This window comes from Coregonus lavaretus, assembly GCF_964263955.1.
Source record: "Coregonus lavaretus genome assembly, chromosome: 4".
In the NCBI taxonomy this organism is placed as follows: Eukaryota; Metazoa; Chordata; class Actinopteri; order Salmoniformes; family Salmonidae; genus Coregonus; species Coregonus lavaretus.
Genome location: NC_139991.1, coordinates 77637590 through 77656933, shown reverse-complemented (window position 1 = coordinate 77656933; position 19344 = coordinate 77637590). Strand labels below are relative to the sequence as shown.

The window sequence follows — 19344 nt, the reverse complement described above, 5'->3', positions numbered from 1 at the left end:
TGAACAAGAGGTGTACACATTTTGCAAGTTGACTCCAACTTCTTCAGCTTGTCCCGCAACTGGTAAAGTGTTGGCAGCAGGAGGCCCATATGCACAGATGATTCCCCTTGGAGGATATTAAGGGCCATGGCAACAGGCATCATCACAGCAGCATACTCGACCAAAAACCAATTTTCAGCTGGATTGAACCTATAAAAGATGTAACAATAAAACAATTACTTATAGCTATTTCTGGTACAATGTCTTTATTATGCATTGTACATGTTAAATACAAAAAAAAATATATATATATATATATATATATATATATATATATATTTCATTCAAGTCATCCACAATTGTCACACCACCATGCAAAGAAAACTTTGTTACTTGAGACAAGTGGATTCACCCATTAATCAGCAAGGCTTATTTACTTTTATTATTCTTTAAAAACAAAATATACATTTTGTCAACTTACATCTTTATCTTTAATGCTGTGCAGACATTGCGAATTGCTTGTTCTCCTTGCTCTCGGTGAATGCGCACAATCCTTTCTACAGCGAGGAACAGGGAGCTCCAGCGTGTCTGATTGGGTCGGAGAAACAGCAGCTTGCATTCACGTTCCACTGTTTCATGAGCCATGGTTGACCTGCTGGTTTTATTCCAAAGAGCATGACATTTTGCAAAAGCAGACCGAGACAGCCTCTTGTAGGTTTCGTTTGCAGCTCCTCCTGCAGCAGTGGCATCAACTGTGGATATAAGATTGAGGAGATGGCATGCACACTTTTGGTGCCTTGGAAGTTGGTACTCAAGGCCTGTGTTGTCATCCAGAATTGCAGACATCTTGATACTCCACCTCTGACTCACTCTGATCTTCTGTTGCATCATCAAGGGTGGAGTCACTCTCCTCTTGTACATTGATGGCTTCCTCCTCTTTCTCCTCACCATATAATCGAAAGGAAGTTTGAGCCACTGTCTGTTGTCGTCCTGGTCACTTTTTCCCTGATGTGGTACTCAGAATGTATTTCCTCTAATGCAGCAGCAAGGACATCAAACGTGTGCGAGCCTTTGACAGGTCTACAAGCCAATGTGGAGTGCCTCTCCAGTGAGGTGTTGTCTATCCAGTGACAGGTGACACCTAAGTAGCTACGTTAGCAACATAGTTCACAGCACTCAGCTTTTTGATGATTATGCTCTTCTTGTGTTTTGCAGCTTCTTGTATTCTTGTGCATAACGTTTTCCTTGTCATTACTGTATGAGGTTGCAAGGTTTCTATCAAAGTATTGAAGGATGGCGTCTCAACCACAGAAAATGGTTGGTTGGCCTCACATACAAAATTTAGCATCAGCTTGTCAAGCATTCCTTGTGTTACCCGCCCTGGGGCAGCAAAGGCTGTGATTTTTGCATTTTTCACAAGAGTATCACTGGAAGAGGAGGACTTACGCTTTCTGTGGTTCTCTAGTAAGTCTGTGTACTTTGCCAGTTTGTTGGGGTGAATCCTCTGTGGACAAAAAAAATATATGTGAGGCTACAGGGACATCAAGACATTAAAAGAGACTTATTATCACATCAAATGTGGATATATATATATATATATATATATATATATATAGAAAATGTTTAAAACATATGTAACCTAAAAGACAAACATTCGCCTATCCACAGCAAAAAAAAAACGAATTTAGGAAACTTACCGCTACATGTTTCCTCAAGTTAGATGTTGAGTTCTTGAATGCTGAAATGTCCGTTTGTTTTGGTAGACACAGAAGACACCGCATAATGTAGCTGTTCTTTCGCACTTTTACTAAGGTAAACATGCTTTCAATATGAGGCCAGGGGTGCGGGTGTTCCTCCTCGTCTGTGTCTGCATTGCCGACGGCTAATTCGGACATTTTTGTGTTGCTATGACTGTAAAGCCAACCCGTCCCGCCGCTGAGATTGAGTATGGTAAAGTGACGAGACTGCACAACTACGTTTGATTGGTGAAACACAGTCACGTGGTAGAGCCTTAGCGGAAGTCTCTCTCTCTCTGTCAAAATAAAACATTAAAATAAGGCATATGCGGGGGGATAAAGACAATGACGCGTAGAATACCAAAGAGGTAAAAAGAAAAGTAACGACCTCATTGTAGCCTAATGTAGCGGAGTAAGAGTACAGTTTCTTCTTCACAAATCTACTCAAGTAAAAGTAAAAAGTATAGTGATTTAAAACTACTCCTAGAAGTATAATTTTTTCAAAAACTTACTCAAGTAAATGTAACGGAGTAAATGTAACTCGTTACTACCCACCTCTGCAACTAACCAGTCAAATGCATTGGAAACAGCTAATAGGATCACTTTTCAACTAACCAGTCAAATGCATTGGAAACAGCTAATAGGATCACTTTTCAACTAACCAGTCAAATGCATTGGAAACAGCTAATAGGATCACTTTTCAACTAACCAGTCAAATGCATTGGAAACAGCTAATAGGATCACTGTTCAACTAACCAGTCAAATGCATTGGAAACAGCTTTTGGCCTTCCGAGTGGCGCAGTGGTCTAAGGCACTGCATTGCAGTGCTAGCTGTGCCACTAGAGATCCTGGTTCGAATCCAGGCTCTGTCGTAGCCGGCCGTGACCGGGAGACCCATGGGGCGGCGCACAATTGGCCCAGCGTCGTCCAGGGTAGGGGAGGGAATGGCCCAGCGTCGTCCAGGGTAGGGGAAGGAATGGCCGGCAGGGATGTAGCTCAGTTGGTAGAGCATGGCGTTTGCAACGCCAGGGTTGTGGGTTCGATTCCCACAGGGGGACAGTATAAAAAATAAAAATAATAATAAAATAAAGATAATAATAATGTATGCACTCACTAACTGTAAGTCGCTCTGGATAAGGGCGTCTGCTAAATGACTAAAATGTAAATGTAAAAATGTAAGCTAATAGGATCACTTTTCAACTAACCATAATGCAAAGTCTGTGACTGATGTGTGTTGCTATTGTTGATCTTACGGTTAAATATTTCTTCTGAAATATTTTCGCTCAGACCAGCAAAAAGTTCAGAGTAAAACCAGTTGTCTATAAAGTGAATCAATCCAGGCATCTTTTCCTTCACTCATAAACTGGACCACAGCAGTAAAATACTCACAGTATTTAATTTTTTGTACAAAAAACAGCCATCCAAGACAAGTGATACCTTATTCCCTCGACAACAAACATTGCAGGTTCTCTAAACGTTAAGCCTTACAGCACTGATTGGAGTCTTGGTTTAAACTTCAGAAAGGAAAGAGATCAATCTAGACATGACAACAATATTGCTTTTTGCTTCCGGATCAGTCAAAACACTAGAAAAAAATAAATGGCTTGAAACTAAAAAAGGCAAAAAGGGGACTTCGCAATAACACTGCCAGATTCAATACAATTATACCCCTTTTAGTAGACAGATCTTCAATTGAACCATGTACAATTATGAACAGCACAAAGACAATGTGGCAAATGCAAAGGTCAATCCCTTCTAAAATACACACAAGACGTTATACATTGAAAATCCAGGACAGTCTAAGGAAGAATAAACAAAAAAACAATCTCCAATAGTTAGATGCTCTTAACCATGTCTCCCCCCCAAAATAAGAAACTAAAATGTGGATTTTTGGTTGTTGCCCCCCCCCCAGTTAGTTCAGTTACACTGCATGCATGATACACATGAGATGCCTTCACAGCACAATGTAAAAACAGAACAGTTCAGCTTCTTTAAAAAAAAAAAAAAGAAAGAAAAAAACTAGGTAAGAGACACTACCACGGGACTTGCTGTTTGATTTGATTTTGTCCCTGATTATCTCCTGTAGCGCCCCCTCTCCTTCTCCCTCTCCCTCTCCCTGATCCTGTCTCTCTCCCGGTCACGCTCGCGTCCACGGTCTCTGTCACGGTCCCGGCGGGCGTCCCGGGGCCGTTCTCGCTCCCTCTGCCGGTCTCGTTCTCGGGGTCGGCTGCGGCGACCGGTCACCACGGCCTGGGTCCGTCTCAGGAAGTCATCCACCCGCATGTCATAGTCATGCTGCAGAGAGGGAGAGAGAGAGAGAGGTGGTGTTCAGGTTACACTCCCTCAGACGGACAAAAGGTAGTGTCCCAAATACCACCCCCGTTCCCTTTATAGTGCACTACTTTAGACCCGGGCCCAAAGGGCTTTACCAGGCTGGAGCTGAAGGAGCGGACGACTCTCTTCTCCCTGAAGCGGGCGTCATGTGGTACAGGGTGGTGCCCAGCGTAGGGGGGGTGCGCCTGGGGAGGAGGAGGGTGGTGTTGGTAGAACGGGTGGTGAGGCGGCTGCTCCATCCCAGGGTAAGGGGCCTAAAGGGAAGGATATTTATTTTATTGACACTATGAATGAAGTCAGTGGAGAAAAGCCCCTAAATGTTTATTTATTTTTATTTCACCTTTATTTAAATAGCAGGTAGGATCAATTAAAAAGACACATTCACTTTAACTATGCTATGTAACTATGGTGTACAAACATTAAAGTGCCATGTATGTAAAATGAGTGTATGTAACAAAACAAAAAATCAGCTATTGTCTTCTGAAGAGGAGGATTGGTATGATTAAGATGAACTTAGAGAACCCAAAATATTGACTAATATACAGGCGGGAGCAGATCAGCCTAACATATTACAGCAGGTGGCAGCATACTGCAACGTGTTTCGACCAGACAGGTATTTCTCAGGTAGCGTTTATATGCCTTTTTGACTTCTATATGTAGTATTAAACCATATGATTATTTAGCTCTACAGCTCTATGAACCAAACATCTAGAACATACCATTCCTTGCCAAGGAGGAGGCGGCCCAATGGTGTGGTGGAACTCCCTCATGTAATCGTTGTAGGACTGGGGATAACATTAACCACATCATGTTAATATTTCTATTTATTATGGATCCCCATGCAGCAGCTACTCTTCCTGGGGTCCAGCAAAATTAAGGCAGTTATACAATTTTCAAAACATTACAATACACATTCAGGCCCCTACTCCTCCACTACCACATATCTACAATACAAAATCCATGTGTACGTGTGTGTATAGTGTGTATGTTATCATGTGTGTGTATGCATGTGTCTGTGCCTGTGTTTGTGTTGCTTCACAGTCCCCGCTGTTCCATAAGGTGTATTTTTATTTTTATAACTGATTTTACTGCTTGCATGAGTTACTTGATGTGGAATAGAGTTCCATGTAGTCATGGCTCTATGTAGTACTGTGCTCCTCCCATAGTCTGTTCTGGACTCGGGGATTGTGAAGAGACCTCTGGTGGCATGTCTTGTGGGGTATGCATGGGTGTCCGAGCTGTGTGCTAGTTGTTTAAACAGACAGCTCGGTGCATTCAACATGTCAATACCTCTCACAAATACAAGTAGTGATGAAGTCAATCTCTCCTCCACTTTGAGCCAGGAGAGATCGACATCCATGTTATTAATATTAGCTTTCTGTGTACATCCAAGGGCCAGCCGTGCTGCCCTGTTCTGAGCCAATTGTAATTTTCCTAAGTCCCTCTTTGTGGCACCTGACCACATGACTGAACAGTAGTCCAGGTGTGACAAAACTAGGGCCTGTAGGACCTGCCTTGTTGATAGTGCTGTTAAGAAGGCAGAGCAGCGCTTTATTATGGACAGACTTCTCCCCATCCTAGCTACTGTTTTATCAATATGTTTTGACCATGACAGTTTACAATCCAGGGTTACTCCAAGCAGTTTAGTCACCTCAACTTGCTCAATTTCCACATTATTCATTACAAGATTTAGTTGAGGTTTAGTGAATGATTTGTCCCAAATACAATGCTTTTAGTTTGAAATATTTAGGACTAACTTATTCCTTGCCACCCATTCTGAAACTAACTGCAGCTCTTTGTTAAGTGTTGCAGTCATTACAGTCGCCGTAGTAGCTGACGTGTATAGTGTTGAGTCATCCGCATACATAGACACACTGGCTTTACTCAAAGCCAGTGGCATGTCGTTAGTAAAGATTGAAAAAGGTAATAGGCCTAGACAGCTGCCCTGGGGAATTCCTGATTCTACCTGGATTATGTTGGAGAGGCTTCCATTAAAGAACACCCTCTGTGTTCTGTTAGACAGGTAACTCTTTATCCACATTATAGCAGGGGGTGTAAAGCCATAACACATACGTTTTTCCAGCAGCAGACTATGATTGATAATGTCAAAAGCTGCACTGAAGTCTAACAAAACAGCCCCCACAATCTTTTTATCATCAATTCCTCTCAGCCAATCATCAGTCATTTGTGTGAGTGCTGTGCTTGTTGAATGTCCTTCCCTATAAGCGTGCTGAAAGTCTGTTGTCAATTTCTTTACTGTAAAATAGCATTGTATCTGGTCAAACACCATTTCCCCCAAAACTTTACTAAGGGTTGGTAGCAGGCTGATTGGTCGGCTATTTGAGCCAGTAAAAGGGGGCTTTACTATTCTTAGGTAGCGGAATGACTTTAGCTTCCCTCCAGGCCTGAGGGCACACACTTTCTAGTAGGCTTAAATTGAAAACATGGCAAATAGGAGTGGCAATATCGTCCACTATTATCCTCAGTCATTTTCTATCCAAGTTGACAGACCCCGGGGGCTTGTCATTGTTGATAGACAACAATCATTTATTCACCTCTTCCACACTCACTTTACGGAATTCAAAATTACTATTCTTGTCTTTCGCAATTTGGTCAGATATACTTGGATGTGTAGTGTTGCTGTCATGTCATGCCTAAATTTGCTAATCTTGCCAATGAAAAAAATCATTAAAGTAGTTGGCAATAATATCAAAAGGACTGAATCAAATTAACTGTATGTTAATATCAATGACTCATATACACACACATATACACACACATTATATATACACAAATACACACACAAAAGGTATGTGGACACCCCTTCAAATTAGTGGATTTGGCTATTTCAGCCACACCCGTTGCTGACAGGTGTATAAAATCGAGCACACAGCCATGCAATCTCCATAGACGAACATTGGCAGTAGAATGGCCTTACTGAAGAGCTCAGTGACTTTCAACGTGGCACCGTCATAGGATGCCACCTTTCCAACAAGTCAGTTCGTCAAATTTCTGCCCTGCTAGAGCTGCCCCGGTCAACTGTAAGTGCTGTTATTGTTAAGTGGAAACGTCTAGGAGCAACAACGGCTCAGTCGTGAAGTGGTAGGCCACACAAGCTCACAGAACGGGACCTCCGAGTGCTGAAGCGCGTAGATATCGTCTGTCCACTATTGAGTTCCAAACTGCCTCTGGAAGCAATGTCAGCACAAGAACTGTTCGTCGGGAGCTTCATTTCCATGGCCGAGCAGCCGCACACAAGCCTAAGATCACCATGGGCAATGCCAAGCGTCGGCTGGAGTGGTGTAAAGCTCGCTGCCATTAGACTCTGGAGCAGTGGAAATGTGTTCTCTGGAGTGATGAATCACGCTTCACCATCTGGCAGTCTGGTGGACAAATCTGGGTTTGGCGGATGCCAGGAGAACGCTACCTGCCCAATGCATAGTGCCAACTGTAAAGTTGGGTGGAGGAGGAATAATGTTGCTGTTTTTCATGGTTCGGGATAGGCCCCTTAGTTCCAGTGAAGGGAAATCTTAACGCTACAGCATACAATGACATTCTAGACGATTCTGTGCTTCCAACTTTGTGGCAACAGTTTGGGATAGGCCCTTTCCTGTTTCAGAATGACAATGCCCCCGTGCACAAAGCGAGGTCGATACAGAAATGGTTTGTCGAGATTGGTGTGGAACTTGACTGGCCTGCACAGAGCCCTGACCTCAATCCCATCGAACACCTTTGGGATGAATTTGAACGCCAACTGTGAGCCAGGCCTAATCTCCCAACATCAGTGCCCGACCTCACTAATGCTCTTGTGGCTGAATGGAAGCAAGTCCCCGCAGCAATGTTCCAACATCTAGTGGAAAGCCTTCCCAGAAGAGTGGAGGCTGTTATAGCAGCAAAGGGGGGGACCAACTCCATATTAATGCCCATGATTTTGGAATGAGATGTTCGATGAGCAGGTGTCCACATACTTTTGGTCATGTAGTGTATATTTGTTGAAATCAACAAAAAATGTAATTCCTGAACTCACCCCATTGAGAAAAACATCTCTTCTGACTCCAGTGGGGAAGCGCCTGTGGGGAAATTAAGTTATTACTGGTTATTGTTTGGGGAGGGCAAGGGGTTGGTGGAGAGAGGAAGGGCCAGGAAAGGATTGGTGGAAAGAGGAGGGGCTAGGGAAGGATTGGTGGAGAGAGGAAGGGCTAGGGAAGGATTGGTGGAGAGAGGAAGGGCTAGGGAAGGATTGGTGGAGAGAGGAAAGGCTAGGGAAAGATTGGTGGAGAGAGGAAAGGCTAGGGAAGGATTGGTGGAGAGAGGAAGGGCTATGGAAGGATTGGTGGAGAGAGGAAGATCTATGGAAGGATTTGTGGAGAGAGGAAAGGCTAGGGAAGGACTGGTGGAGAGAGGAAAGGCTAGGGAAGGATTGGTGGAGAGAGGAATGGCTATGGAAGGATTGGTGGAGAGAGGAAAGGCTAGGGAAGGATTGGTGGAGAGAGGAAGGGCTATGGAAGGATTGGTGGAGAGAGGAAGGGCTATGGAAGGATTGGTGGAGAGAGGAAAGTCTAGGGAAGGACTGGTGGAGAGAGGAAGGGCTAGGGAAGTACTGGTGGAGAGAGGAAGGGCTAGGGAAGGACTGGTGGAGAGAGGAAGGGCTAGGGAAGGACTCGTGGAGAGAGGAAAGGGAAGGACTGGTGGAGAGAGGAAGGGCTAGGGAAGAACTGGTGGAGAGAGGAAGGGCTATGGAAGGACTGGTGGAGAGAGGAAAGGGAAGGGCTGGTGGAGAGAGGAAGGGCTATGGAAGGACTGGTGGAGAGAGGAAGGGCTATGGAAGGATTGGTGGAGAGAGGAAGGGCTAGGGAAGGATTGGTGGAGAGAGGAAGGGCTAGGGGAGGGGCTAGGGGAGGGGCTGTGGCGGTCATTACATTTTGTCAGCCGGTTATTTTCATGCAAATAACTGCTGGTCTCGCAGTAATTGACCGTTAATTAACATAAACACATTTAGCATCTCCTGGCTTCCACGCATAGCCACAAGCCACTGATGCAGACCTTTGGAAACATTTACATTTTAAAAAAGTATATTTATTATACACCATCACAATAAATCCATTATTTTAGGCAGGTCTAAAGAAAACTTTGATTTGAAGAAAATGTATTTCAGAAGAACAGAATATGAGTTGGCCTACTGTATGTTATCTGGCTATGCTCCATTACATTTGAGTCATTTAGCAGACACTCTTATCCAGAGCGACTTACAGTTAGTGAGTGATTACATTATTATTTATTTTTCATACTGGAATCGAACCCACAACCCTGGCGTTGCAAACACCATGCTCTACCAACTGAGCTACATCCCTGCCGGCCATTCCCTCCCCTACCCTGGACGACGCTGGGCCAATTGTGCGCCGCCCCATGGGTCTCCCGGTCGCGGTCGGCTACGACAGAGCCTGGATGCCATAGGCTGTCAGCTTGTTCATTAAGCAGACAATATATGCTCATAAGTCCCATGACATTATTTTATATTAAGAATATAATTGAATTTAGCCAAATCAAATAGAAAGGATATTTTTCCCATTCCAGAGCGTGTACGCATATGAAGTGACTATGTTGAGCATAAAAGTGATCATTTGAAACAGGTCTTATAAATTAGATTTAGAGTTATTTGGCAAATTTAGTTTTGAACAATACAAATCAAAATATATTTGGGCTGCATGATGCAACTAGTCTAGACTATTTGAAAAAGTTGCAAAAAAAAGCTTGTGCTCGGTTCCTTGCCTCAGGCAGCACACGCTGTTCTCTCATCAAGTGATCACATTTTCACCCATCAGACTATTCTCAATTTAATCTTGCCTTTACTAAAACGTCAACGTTTGTTTCGATTTAGAAAAAAGGCCCATTATCAACTGGGGAAAAACATGTCATCCGTATGCACTGGAATAGTGAATGGAGGCCACTTCCCCCCCATTTCGTTGTAAAACCATGCTGATTAGGCTACTCCAGTTTATAGCAGAGCAGGCAATAAATAAATCAAATACATCTAGTAGCAGCTGGGATTCTCCGCTTGTTCGTGGCAACCATCAAAACTCTCCTTTCACACAGGATTGCATTTAGAAATGTCTGGGCTTATAAGAACACTTATTTAACTTTACGCATCAACCACTGTTTGAGGAGCATGCAGCCTCTTGCTGCGTGACAGGTGATATTTCCACCGAAACTCTGTGTGCCACGGGCTCTCCAACCCTGCTCCTCCAGCTACCCAGTACTCTGTATGCCATGGGCTCTCCAACCCTGCTCCTCCAGCTACCCAGTACTCTGTATGCCATGGGCTCTCCAACCCTGTTCCTCCAGCTACCCAGTACTCTGTATGCCATGGGCTCTCCAACCCTGTTCCTCCAGCTACCCAGTACTCTGTATGCCATGGGCTCTCCAACCCTGTTCCTCCAGCTACCCAGTACTCTGTGTGCCATGGGCTCTCCAACCCTGTTCCTCCAGCTACCCAGTACTCTGTATGCCATGGGCTCTCCAACCCTGTTCCTCCAGCTACCCAGTACTCTGTGTGCCATGGGCTCTCCAACCTTGTTCCTCCAGCTACCCAGTACTCTGTATACCATGGGCTCTCCAACCCTGTTCCTCCAGCTACCGAGTACTCTGTATGCCATGGGCTCTCCAACCCTGTTCCTCCAGCTACCCAGTACTCTGTATGCCATGGGCTCTCCAACCCTGTTCCTCCAGCTACCCAGTACTCTGTGTGCCATGGGCTCTCCAACCCTGTTCCTCCAGCTACCCAGTACTCTGTATACCATGGGCTCTCCAACCCTGTTCCTCCAGCTACCCAGTACTCTGTATGCCATGGGCTCTCCAACCCTGTTCCTCCAGCTACCCAGTACTCTGTATGCCATGGGCTCTCCAACCCTGTTCCTCCAGCTACCCAGTACTCTGTATGCCATGGGCTCTCCAACCCTGTTCCTGCAGCTACCCAGTACTCTGTATGCCATGGGCTCTCCAACCCTGTTCCTCCAGCTACCCAGTACTCTGTATGCCATGGGCTCTCCAACCCTGTTCCTCCAGCTACCCAGTACTCTGTATGCCATGGGCTCTCCAACCCTGTTCCTCCAGCTACCCAGTACTCTGTATGCCATGGGCTCTCCAACCCTGTTCCTCCAGCTACCCAGTACTCTGTATACCATGGGCTCTCCAACCCTGTTCCTCCAGCTACCCAGTACTCTGTATGCCATGGGCTCTCCAACCCTGTTCCTCCAGCTACCCAGTACTCTGTATGCCATGGGCTCTCCAACCCTGTTCCTCCAGCTACCCAGTACTCTGTATGCCACGGGCTCTCCAACCCTGTTCCTCCAGCTACCCAGTACTCTGTATGCCACGGGCTCTCCAACCCTGTTCCTCCAGCTACCCAGTACTCTGTATGCCACGGGCTCTCCAACCCTGTTCCTCCAGCTACCCAGTACTCTGTATGCCATGGGCTCTCCAACCCTGTTCCTCCAGCTACCCAGTACTCTGTATGCCATGGGCTCTCCAACCCTGTTCCTCCAGCTACCCAGTACTCTGTATGAAATGGGCTCTCCAACCCTGTTCCTCCAGCTACCCAGTACTCTGTATGCCATGGGCTCTCCAACCCTGTTCCTCCAGCTACCCAGTACTCTGTATGCCATGGGCTCTCCAACCCTGTTCCTCCAGCTACCCAGTACTCTGTATGAAATGGGCTCTCCAACCCTGTTCCTCCAGCTACCCAGTACTCTGTATGCCATGGGCTCTCCAACCCTGTTCCTCCAGCTACCCAGTACTCTGTATGCCATGGGCTCTCCAACCCTGTTCCTCCAGCTACCCAGTACTCTGTATGCCATGGGCTCTCCAACCCTGTTCCTCCAGATACCCAGTACTCTGTATACCATGGGCTCTCCAACCCTGTTCCTGCAGCTACCCAGTACTCTGTATGCCATGGGCTCTCCAACCCTGTTCCTGCAGCTACCCAGTACTCTGTATGCCATGGGCTCTCCAACCCTGTTCCTGCAGCTACCCAGTACTCTGTATGCCATGGGCTCTCCAACCCTGTTCCTCCAGCTACCCAGTACTCTGTATGCCATGGGCTCTCCAACCCTGTTCCTGCAGCTACCCAGTGCTTAAATTTGGGAAACCAAGTGAAATTTGTTGTTCGGGAACATCGATAGTAACATGTTATCACAACAAAACATATTTCATTAAACTGTTGACAGCCCCTCGCTCTGTGCGCTCGAGAAAGGAATGAAGGAGAGAGGGGAGACGGAAACGCACGGTGGTGAGATATTCTGCAGCTAAAGGTAACGTGTCAGTCTATTAATTATCAAAATATAAAAAATGCCCCATTACTAGGCTATTCAAAATCAAATTCACTATAATTGTAGGGTTAACTATAAACATCCTAAATATATGTTTTTTTCTCTTTTTTCTTCTTCTGCGTAATATGCAGAAGGCCATGTATTGTATAACGAATGGCATAATCATTTTAATTCCGTTTTTATTTTATTTGTTATTTTCGGGCTTGGGCTCATATATAGACCTCATATATAGACCTCATATATGCATAAGCTCTAATAATGTTCTACATGCAATGTCTTAAATGCTTTGAATTAATCACCGCCTTAGAAAGTGCTGTCCATTTCGTTTTGCTTTGAAACAACATCCACAGTGACCATGTTTTCCACTCAGTTTGAACCTGTTGTTGAACTTCTTTCTTCAAATTCATCATGGGGAGTTTTAAAAGCATGATACTGTTTTGATGATAAGTGTGATGTGATTTTCGATTGCAGTTGCATTGACGTCAGAGTGGTTGGTTAGAGGGACAATAGAGCCCCGAGTACCAGACCATTAGCCATCAGGTCGTTAGCGATTTGGGTATTACCAACGCATGTCCAGAGCGCATAAGAGGAGATTACTGTGACTCAATGGTCACATGGAATTTTACTGCATCATGACTCGGTCACCGCAACAGCCCAAGTAAGGGAAGACCTGGTGGATAGAGGAAGGGCTAGGGAAAGATTGGTGGCGAGAGAAAGGGAAGGATTGGTGGATAGAGGAAGGGCTAGGGAAGGATTTGAGGATAGAGGAAGGACTAGGGAAGGATTTGTGGATAGAGGAAGGACTAGGGAAGGATTGGTGGATAGAGGAAGGACTAGGGAAGGATTGGTGGAGAGAGGAAGGACTAGGGAAGGATTGGTGGAGAGAGGAAGGGAAGGATTGGTGGAGAGAGGAAGGACTAGGGAAGGATTTGTGGATAGAGGAAGGACTAGGGAAGGATTGGTGGAGAGAGGAAGGGAAGGATTGGTGGAGAGAGAAAGGGAAGGATTGGTGGATAGAGGAAGGGCTAGGGAAGGATTGGTGGAGAGAGAAAGGGAAGGATTGGTGGAGAGAGAAAGGGAAGGATTGGTGGAGAGAGGAAGGACTAGGGAAGGATTTGAGGATAGAGGAAGGACTAGGGAAGGATTTGTGGATAGAGGAAGGACTAGGGAAGGATTTGTGGATAGAGGAAGGACTAGGGAAGGATTGGTGGAGAGAGGAAGGACTAGGGAAGGATTGGTGGAGAGAGGAAGGGAAGGATTGGTGGAGAGAGGAAGGACTAGGGAAGGATTTGTGGATAGAGGAAGGACTAGGGAAGGATTGGTGGAGAGAGGAAGGGAAGGATTGGTGGAGAGAGGAAGGACTAGGGATGGATTGGTGGAGAGAGGAAGGGAAGGATTGGTGGAGAGAGGAAGGGAAGGATTGGTGGAGACAGGAAGGACTAGGGAAGGATTGGTGGAGAGAGGAAGGACTAGGGAAGGATTGGTGGAGAGAGGAAGGACTAGGGAAGGATTGGTGGATAGAGGAAGGACTAGGGAAGGATTGGTGGAGAGAGGAAGGACTAGGGAAGGATTGGTGGAGAGAGGAAGGACTAGGGAAGGATTTGTGGATAGAGGAAGGACTAGGGAAGGATTTGTGGATAGAGGAAGGACTAGGGAAGGATTTGTGGATAGAGGAAGGACTAGGGAAGGATTTGTGGATAGAGGAAGGGAAGGATTGGTGGAGAGAGGAAGGACTAGGGATGGATTGGTGGAGAGAGGAAGGACTAGGGAAGGATTGGTGGAGAGAGGAAGGACTAGGGAAGGATTGGTGGAGAGAGGAAGGACTAGGGATGGATTGGTGGAGAGAGGAAGGACTAGGGATGGATTGGTGGAGAGAGGAAGGACTAGGGAAGGATTGGTGGAGAGAGGAAGGACTAGGGAAGGATTGGTGGAGAGAGGAAGGACTAGGGAAGGATTGGTGGAGAGAGGAAGGACTAGGGAAGGATTGGTGGAGAGAGGAAGGACTAGGGAAGGATTGGTGGAGAGAGGAAGGACTAGGGAAGGATTGGTGGAGAGAGGAACCCTAACTCCTAAATCAACCCCTAGTCACTTGTTGAGAACTAAGTTCCGGAAACAATAAGCTGCTAGCAGTCTGACAGGCTAGAGGCCTATGCAGGCTTCATACACATTTTGACAGATGGAATTTCATGACTTAAAATTTCCATGACCAATAATTTGGTAGCGGCTATGTATACATAAAAAAAGTTACCATAAATGTAGACTGATCCCATTTACCAGCTCCTGCCGCTGTGCTCTTGAGCAAGGCACTTAACCCCCCTACAATGTTGAATAACAGCATCGTAATGCTACTGTACAAAACACACGTAGTCAGTATGGGAAAAAAATATAAATAAATGTATGCACTCTGGATAAGAGCGTCTGCTAAATGACTAAAATGTAAAATGTAGTCAACCCGCCATCTGGAGTTAATTGGTGTGCAGGCTTTTGACCTAGCCCTGCTCAAACACACTTATCAAAGGGCTGGGTGGTAGCCTAGCAGTTAAGAGGTTGGGCCAGTAACCAAAATGTTGCAGTTTTGAATCCCCGAGCTGACTAGGTGAAATCTGTCGATGTGCCCGTGAACAAGGCACTTAACCCTAATGACTAAAATCAAAAAATGCTGAACAGCTGATTTTAATGTGGTGTGTAATATCAGGACTGGAACAACAGCCTGCACACCCAGTAGCGCTCCCTGGGCAGTTTCCCAACTCCAGTCCTCCAGTACCCAACAGTGTTCCCCAACTCCAGTCCTCCAGTACCCCAACAGTGTTCCCCAACTCCAGCCCTCCAGTACCCCCAACAGTGTTCCCCAACTCCAGTCCTCCAGTACCCAACAGTGTTCCCCAACTCCAGTCCTCCAGTACCCAACAGTGTTCCCCAACTCCAGCCCTCCAACAGCCCAACTCCAGTCCTCCAGTACCCCAACAGTGTTTCCCAACTCCAGTCCTTCAGTACCCCAACAGTGTTCCCCAACTCCAGTCCTCCAGTACCCCCAACAGTGTTCCCCAACTCCAGTCCTCCAGTACCCCCAACAGTGTTCCCCAACTCCAGCCCTCCAACAGTGTTCCCCAACTCCAGCCCTCCAGTACCCCCAACAGTGTTCCCCAACTCCAGTCCTCCAACAGTGTTCCCCAACTCCAGTCCTCCAGTACCCCCAACAGTGTTCCCCAACTCCAGTCCTCCAACAGTGTTCCCCAACTCCAGTCCTCCAGTACCCCCAACAGTGTTCCCCAACTCCAGCCCTCCAGTACCCCCAACAGTGTTCCCCAACTCCAGTCCTCCAACAGTGTTCCCCAACCCCAGTCCTCCAGTACCCCCAACAGTGTCTCCCAACTCCAGTCCTCCAGTACCCCCAACAGTGTTCCCCAACTCCAGCCCTCCAGTACCCCCAACAGTGTTCCCCAACTCCAGCCCTCCAGTCCTCCAACAGTGTTCCCCAACTCCAGCCCTCCAACAGTGTTCCCCAACTCCAGCCCTCCAGTACCCCCAACAGTGTTCCCCAACTCCAGTCCTCCAACAGTGTTCCCCAACTCCAGCCCTCCAGTACCCCAACAGTGTTCCCCAACTCCAGTCCTCCAGTACCCCCAACAGTGTTCCCCAACTCCAGCCCTCCAGTACCCCCAACAGTGTTCCCCAACTCCAGTCCTCCAACAGTGTTCCCCAACTCCAGTCCTCCAACAGTGTTCCCCAACTCCAGTCCTCCAACAGTGTTCCCCAACTCCAGCCCTCCAACAGTGTTCCCCAACTCCAGCCCTCCAGTACCCCCAACAGTGTTCCCCAACTCCAGTCCTCCAACAGTGTTCCCCAACTCCAGTCCTCCAACAGTGTTCCCTAACTCCAGTCCTCCAACAGTGTTCCCCAACTCCAGCCCTCCAACAGTGTTCCCCAACTCCAGTCCTCCAGTACCCCCAACAGTGTTCCCCAACTCCAGTCCTCCAACAGTGTTCCCCAACTCCAGTCCTCCAGTACCCCCAACAGTGTTCCCCAACTCCAGCCCTCCAACAGTGTTCCCCAACTCCAGTCCTCCAACAGTGTTCCCCAACTCCAGTCCTCCAACAGTGTTCCCCAACTCCAGTCCTCCAACAGTGTTCCCCAACTCCAGTCCTCCAACAGTGTTCCCCAACTCCAGTCCTCCAACAGTGTTCCCCAACTCCAGCCCTCCAGTACCCCCAACAGTGTTCCCCAACTCCAGCACCCCCAACAGTGTTCCCCAACTCCAGTCCTCCAACAGCCCAACTCCAGCCCTCCAACAGCCCAACTCCAGCCCTCCAACAGCCCAACTCCAGCCCTCCAACAGCCCAACTCCAGCCCTCCAACAGCCCAACTCCAGCCCTCCAGTACCCCCAACAGTGTTCCCCAACCCCAGCCCTCCTGTACCCCCAACAGTGTTTCCCAACTCCAGTCCTCCAGTACCCAACAGTGTTCCCCAACTCCAGTCCTCCAGTACCCCCAACAGTGTTCCCCAACTCCAGTCCTCCAGTACCCCCAACAGTGTTCCCCAACTCCAGTCCTCCAGTACCCCCAACAGTGTTCCCCAACTCCAGTCCTCCAGTACCCCCAACAGTGTTCCCCAACTCCAGCCCTCCAACAGCCCAACTCCAGCCCTCCAACAGCCCAACTCCAGTCCTCCAACAGCCCAACTCCAGTCCTCCAACAGCCCAACTCCAGCCCTCCAACAGCCCAACTCCAGCCCTCCAGTACCCAACAGTGTTCCCCAACTCCAGTCCTCCAGTACCCCCAACAGTGTTCCCCAACTCCAGTCCTCCAGTACCCCCAACAGTGTTCCCCAACTCCAGTCCTCCAGTACCCCCAACAGTGTTCCCCAACTCCAGCCCTCCAACAGCCCAACTCCAGTCCTCCAGTACCCCCAACAGTGTTCCCCAACTCCAGCCCTCCAACAGCCCAACCCCAGTCCTCCAGTACCCCCAACAGTGTTCCCCAACTCCAGTCCTCCAGTACCCCCAACAGTGTTCCCCAACTCCAGCCCTCCAGTACCCCCAACAGTGTTCCCCAACTCCAGCCCTCCAACAGCCCAACTCCAGCCCTCCAACAGCCCAACTCCAGTCCTCCAGTACCCCCAACAGTGTTCCAACTCCAGTCCTCCAGTACCCCCAACAGTGTTCCCCAACTCCAGTCCTCCAACAGCCCAACTAGGGCTGTGGCTGTCATGAAATTGTCAGCCGGTGATTGTCAAGCAAATAACTGCCGGTCTCACGGCAATTGACTGTTAATTCACATAAACACATTTAGCATCTCCTGGCTTCCATGCATAGCCTACAAGCCACTGATGCAGACCTTTGGAACATCTACATTTAAAAAAAGTATAATAAATCAATTTAATATAGCCTACACCATCACAATAAATCCATTATTTATTTTAGACAGGTCTAAAGAAGCATGATATGAAGAAAATGTAGTCTATTTCAGGAAAACAGAATAGGTCCTGATCTGGCTATGCCAAATGGCTGTGGGCTACACTAGTTCATTTAGCAGACAAGATTCATAGAATTCCGTGGCATTATTTTATAGTATGAAGAATACAATTGAACATAGCTGAATAACATAGAAATAATATTTTCTCCAAATGATTTCAGAGGGAGTGCCACATGCTATTCAGTGTTGAGCGGTTAACAAAGAAATAGGTCCTCCTATATGCTTAATTTGGAGTTATTCATGTAACTTTAGTTGTTCTACAAATGTTGGGCTATATGTTTTGATTTTTAATACATTGTAAGGCTGCATGATGCGACTAATGATGATTTGAAAAAAAAGTTGCATGAGCTCTGCTTTGTTTTTTGCGCAGGCTGTACACACTTCAGGCTTTCATTCACAATTAGACACGCACTTGATAAATGCCTCAAATTTCCCGCAGACATACCCTTCGTGTAATGCCCCCTAAAAAAATCCATGCCTTTTGCAGCCAGTGGCCGTTGTACCCTTGGGCTGAATATAATAATTATACTTCCCTTCTCCCGGCTGCGTGCGCCAAAGCACCTCTCACTGAAATGGCTCTCCATCACGTGATCGGGTCTTTCTCACAGGCTACAAGTGAAGACAGACACGTCGGGGATGCAACTGTGCATGTCCTTATCCAATTCCGAGGTACATATTGAAGATATTGGCAGAACTGTTCACATTTACTTTTCGTCAGCCAACAAGATGAGTCGGCCTAACGAACAGCAAAAGCACTAGCCTCTGTCAATCTACTATCCCCCATAGTACAAGAGTTGACCTGTTCTATTCTATGTGAGAAATAAATATTCCAAACATTGTCTGGGACAGTTGTGGGATGCAATAGATCCCAAATGAATACAACCACTAGCCGACCACTAGCCAACCACTAGCCAACCACTAGCATCAAAACACATTTAAGCAATGAGGCTGATAACAGATCAGAACGTTAAGCTTAAAATGTTGATAAACTATTAGGCTCTCTCTTCACATAAGCGCAGCAATGCGCACACGGCAGTAGGCTATAAGCGCAAATGTTCCATTAGCAGGAAAACACAATTTCTCAAAAGTGACCGCAAATGCGCTTATGTAATGCTTTTATTATAAATGTGCATTTTTATGGTAAAAATGATCTTCCCCAAACTTGAAACTCACGCGCTGCGTATGTATGCCAGTTAGGCTCTACACCCGTTGTAAAGCGGATTAATGTGCTTCATTTTAAAGAAGTTATTTGGCCACTTTAGTTGTGATCAAAACATATAGGCCTATGGGCTAGGCTACATGAGGTGTGCCACTATGATTTGAAAAAGTAGCAAAAAAAAAAAAGCCATTGTTTCTTGCTTTACTGCACACAAGCTGGGCATCATTCACAAGTGATACGCTAATATCGTCACCCATCAGACTATTCTTGATTTAATCTTTTCTTCACACATACTAAATAATATGTGTGAAACTTTCCTAATATGAAGCACATTGTTTCT

The 19344-nt window shown here is 46.7% G+C and overlaps 1 protein-coding gene across 1 annotated transcript in view; it reads right to left on the bottom strand.

Moving 5' to 3' along the window:
- Positions 1-3092: 3092 nt before the first annotated feature.
- LOC311128388 (YTH domain-containing protein 1-like) overlaps positions 3093-19344 on the bottom strand; it is a 62283-nt gene continuing 46031 nt past the window's right edge. The window contains exons 12-15 of the mRNA XM_084160506.1: positions 8077-8119; positions 4769-4834; positions 4145-4303; positions 3093-4010 (exon numbers count right to left, since the gene is read on the bottom strand). Coding sequence (XP_084016632.1) covers positions 3789-4010; positions 4145-4303; positions 4769-4834; positions 8077-8119 — 490 coding nt within the window. The 3' untranslated portion in view covers positions 3093-3788. The remainder of the gene's footprint in view (positions 4011-4144; positions 4304-4768; positions 4835-8076; positions 8120-19344) is intronic.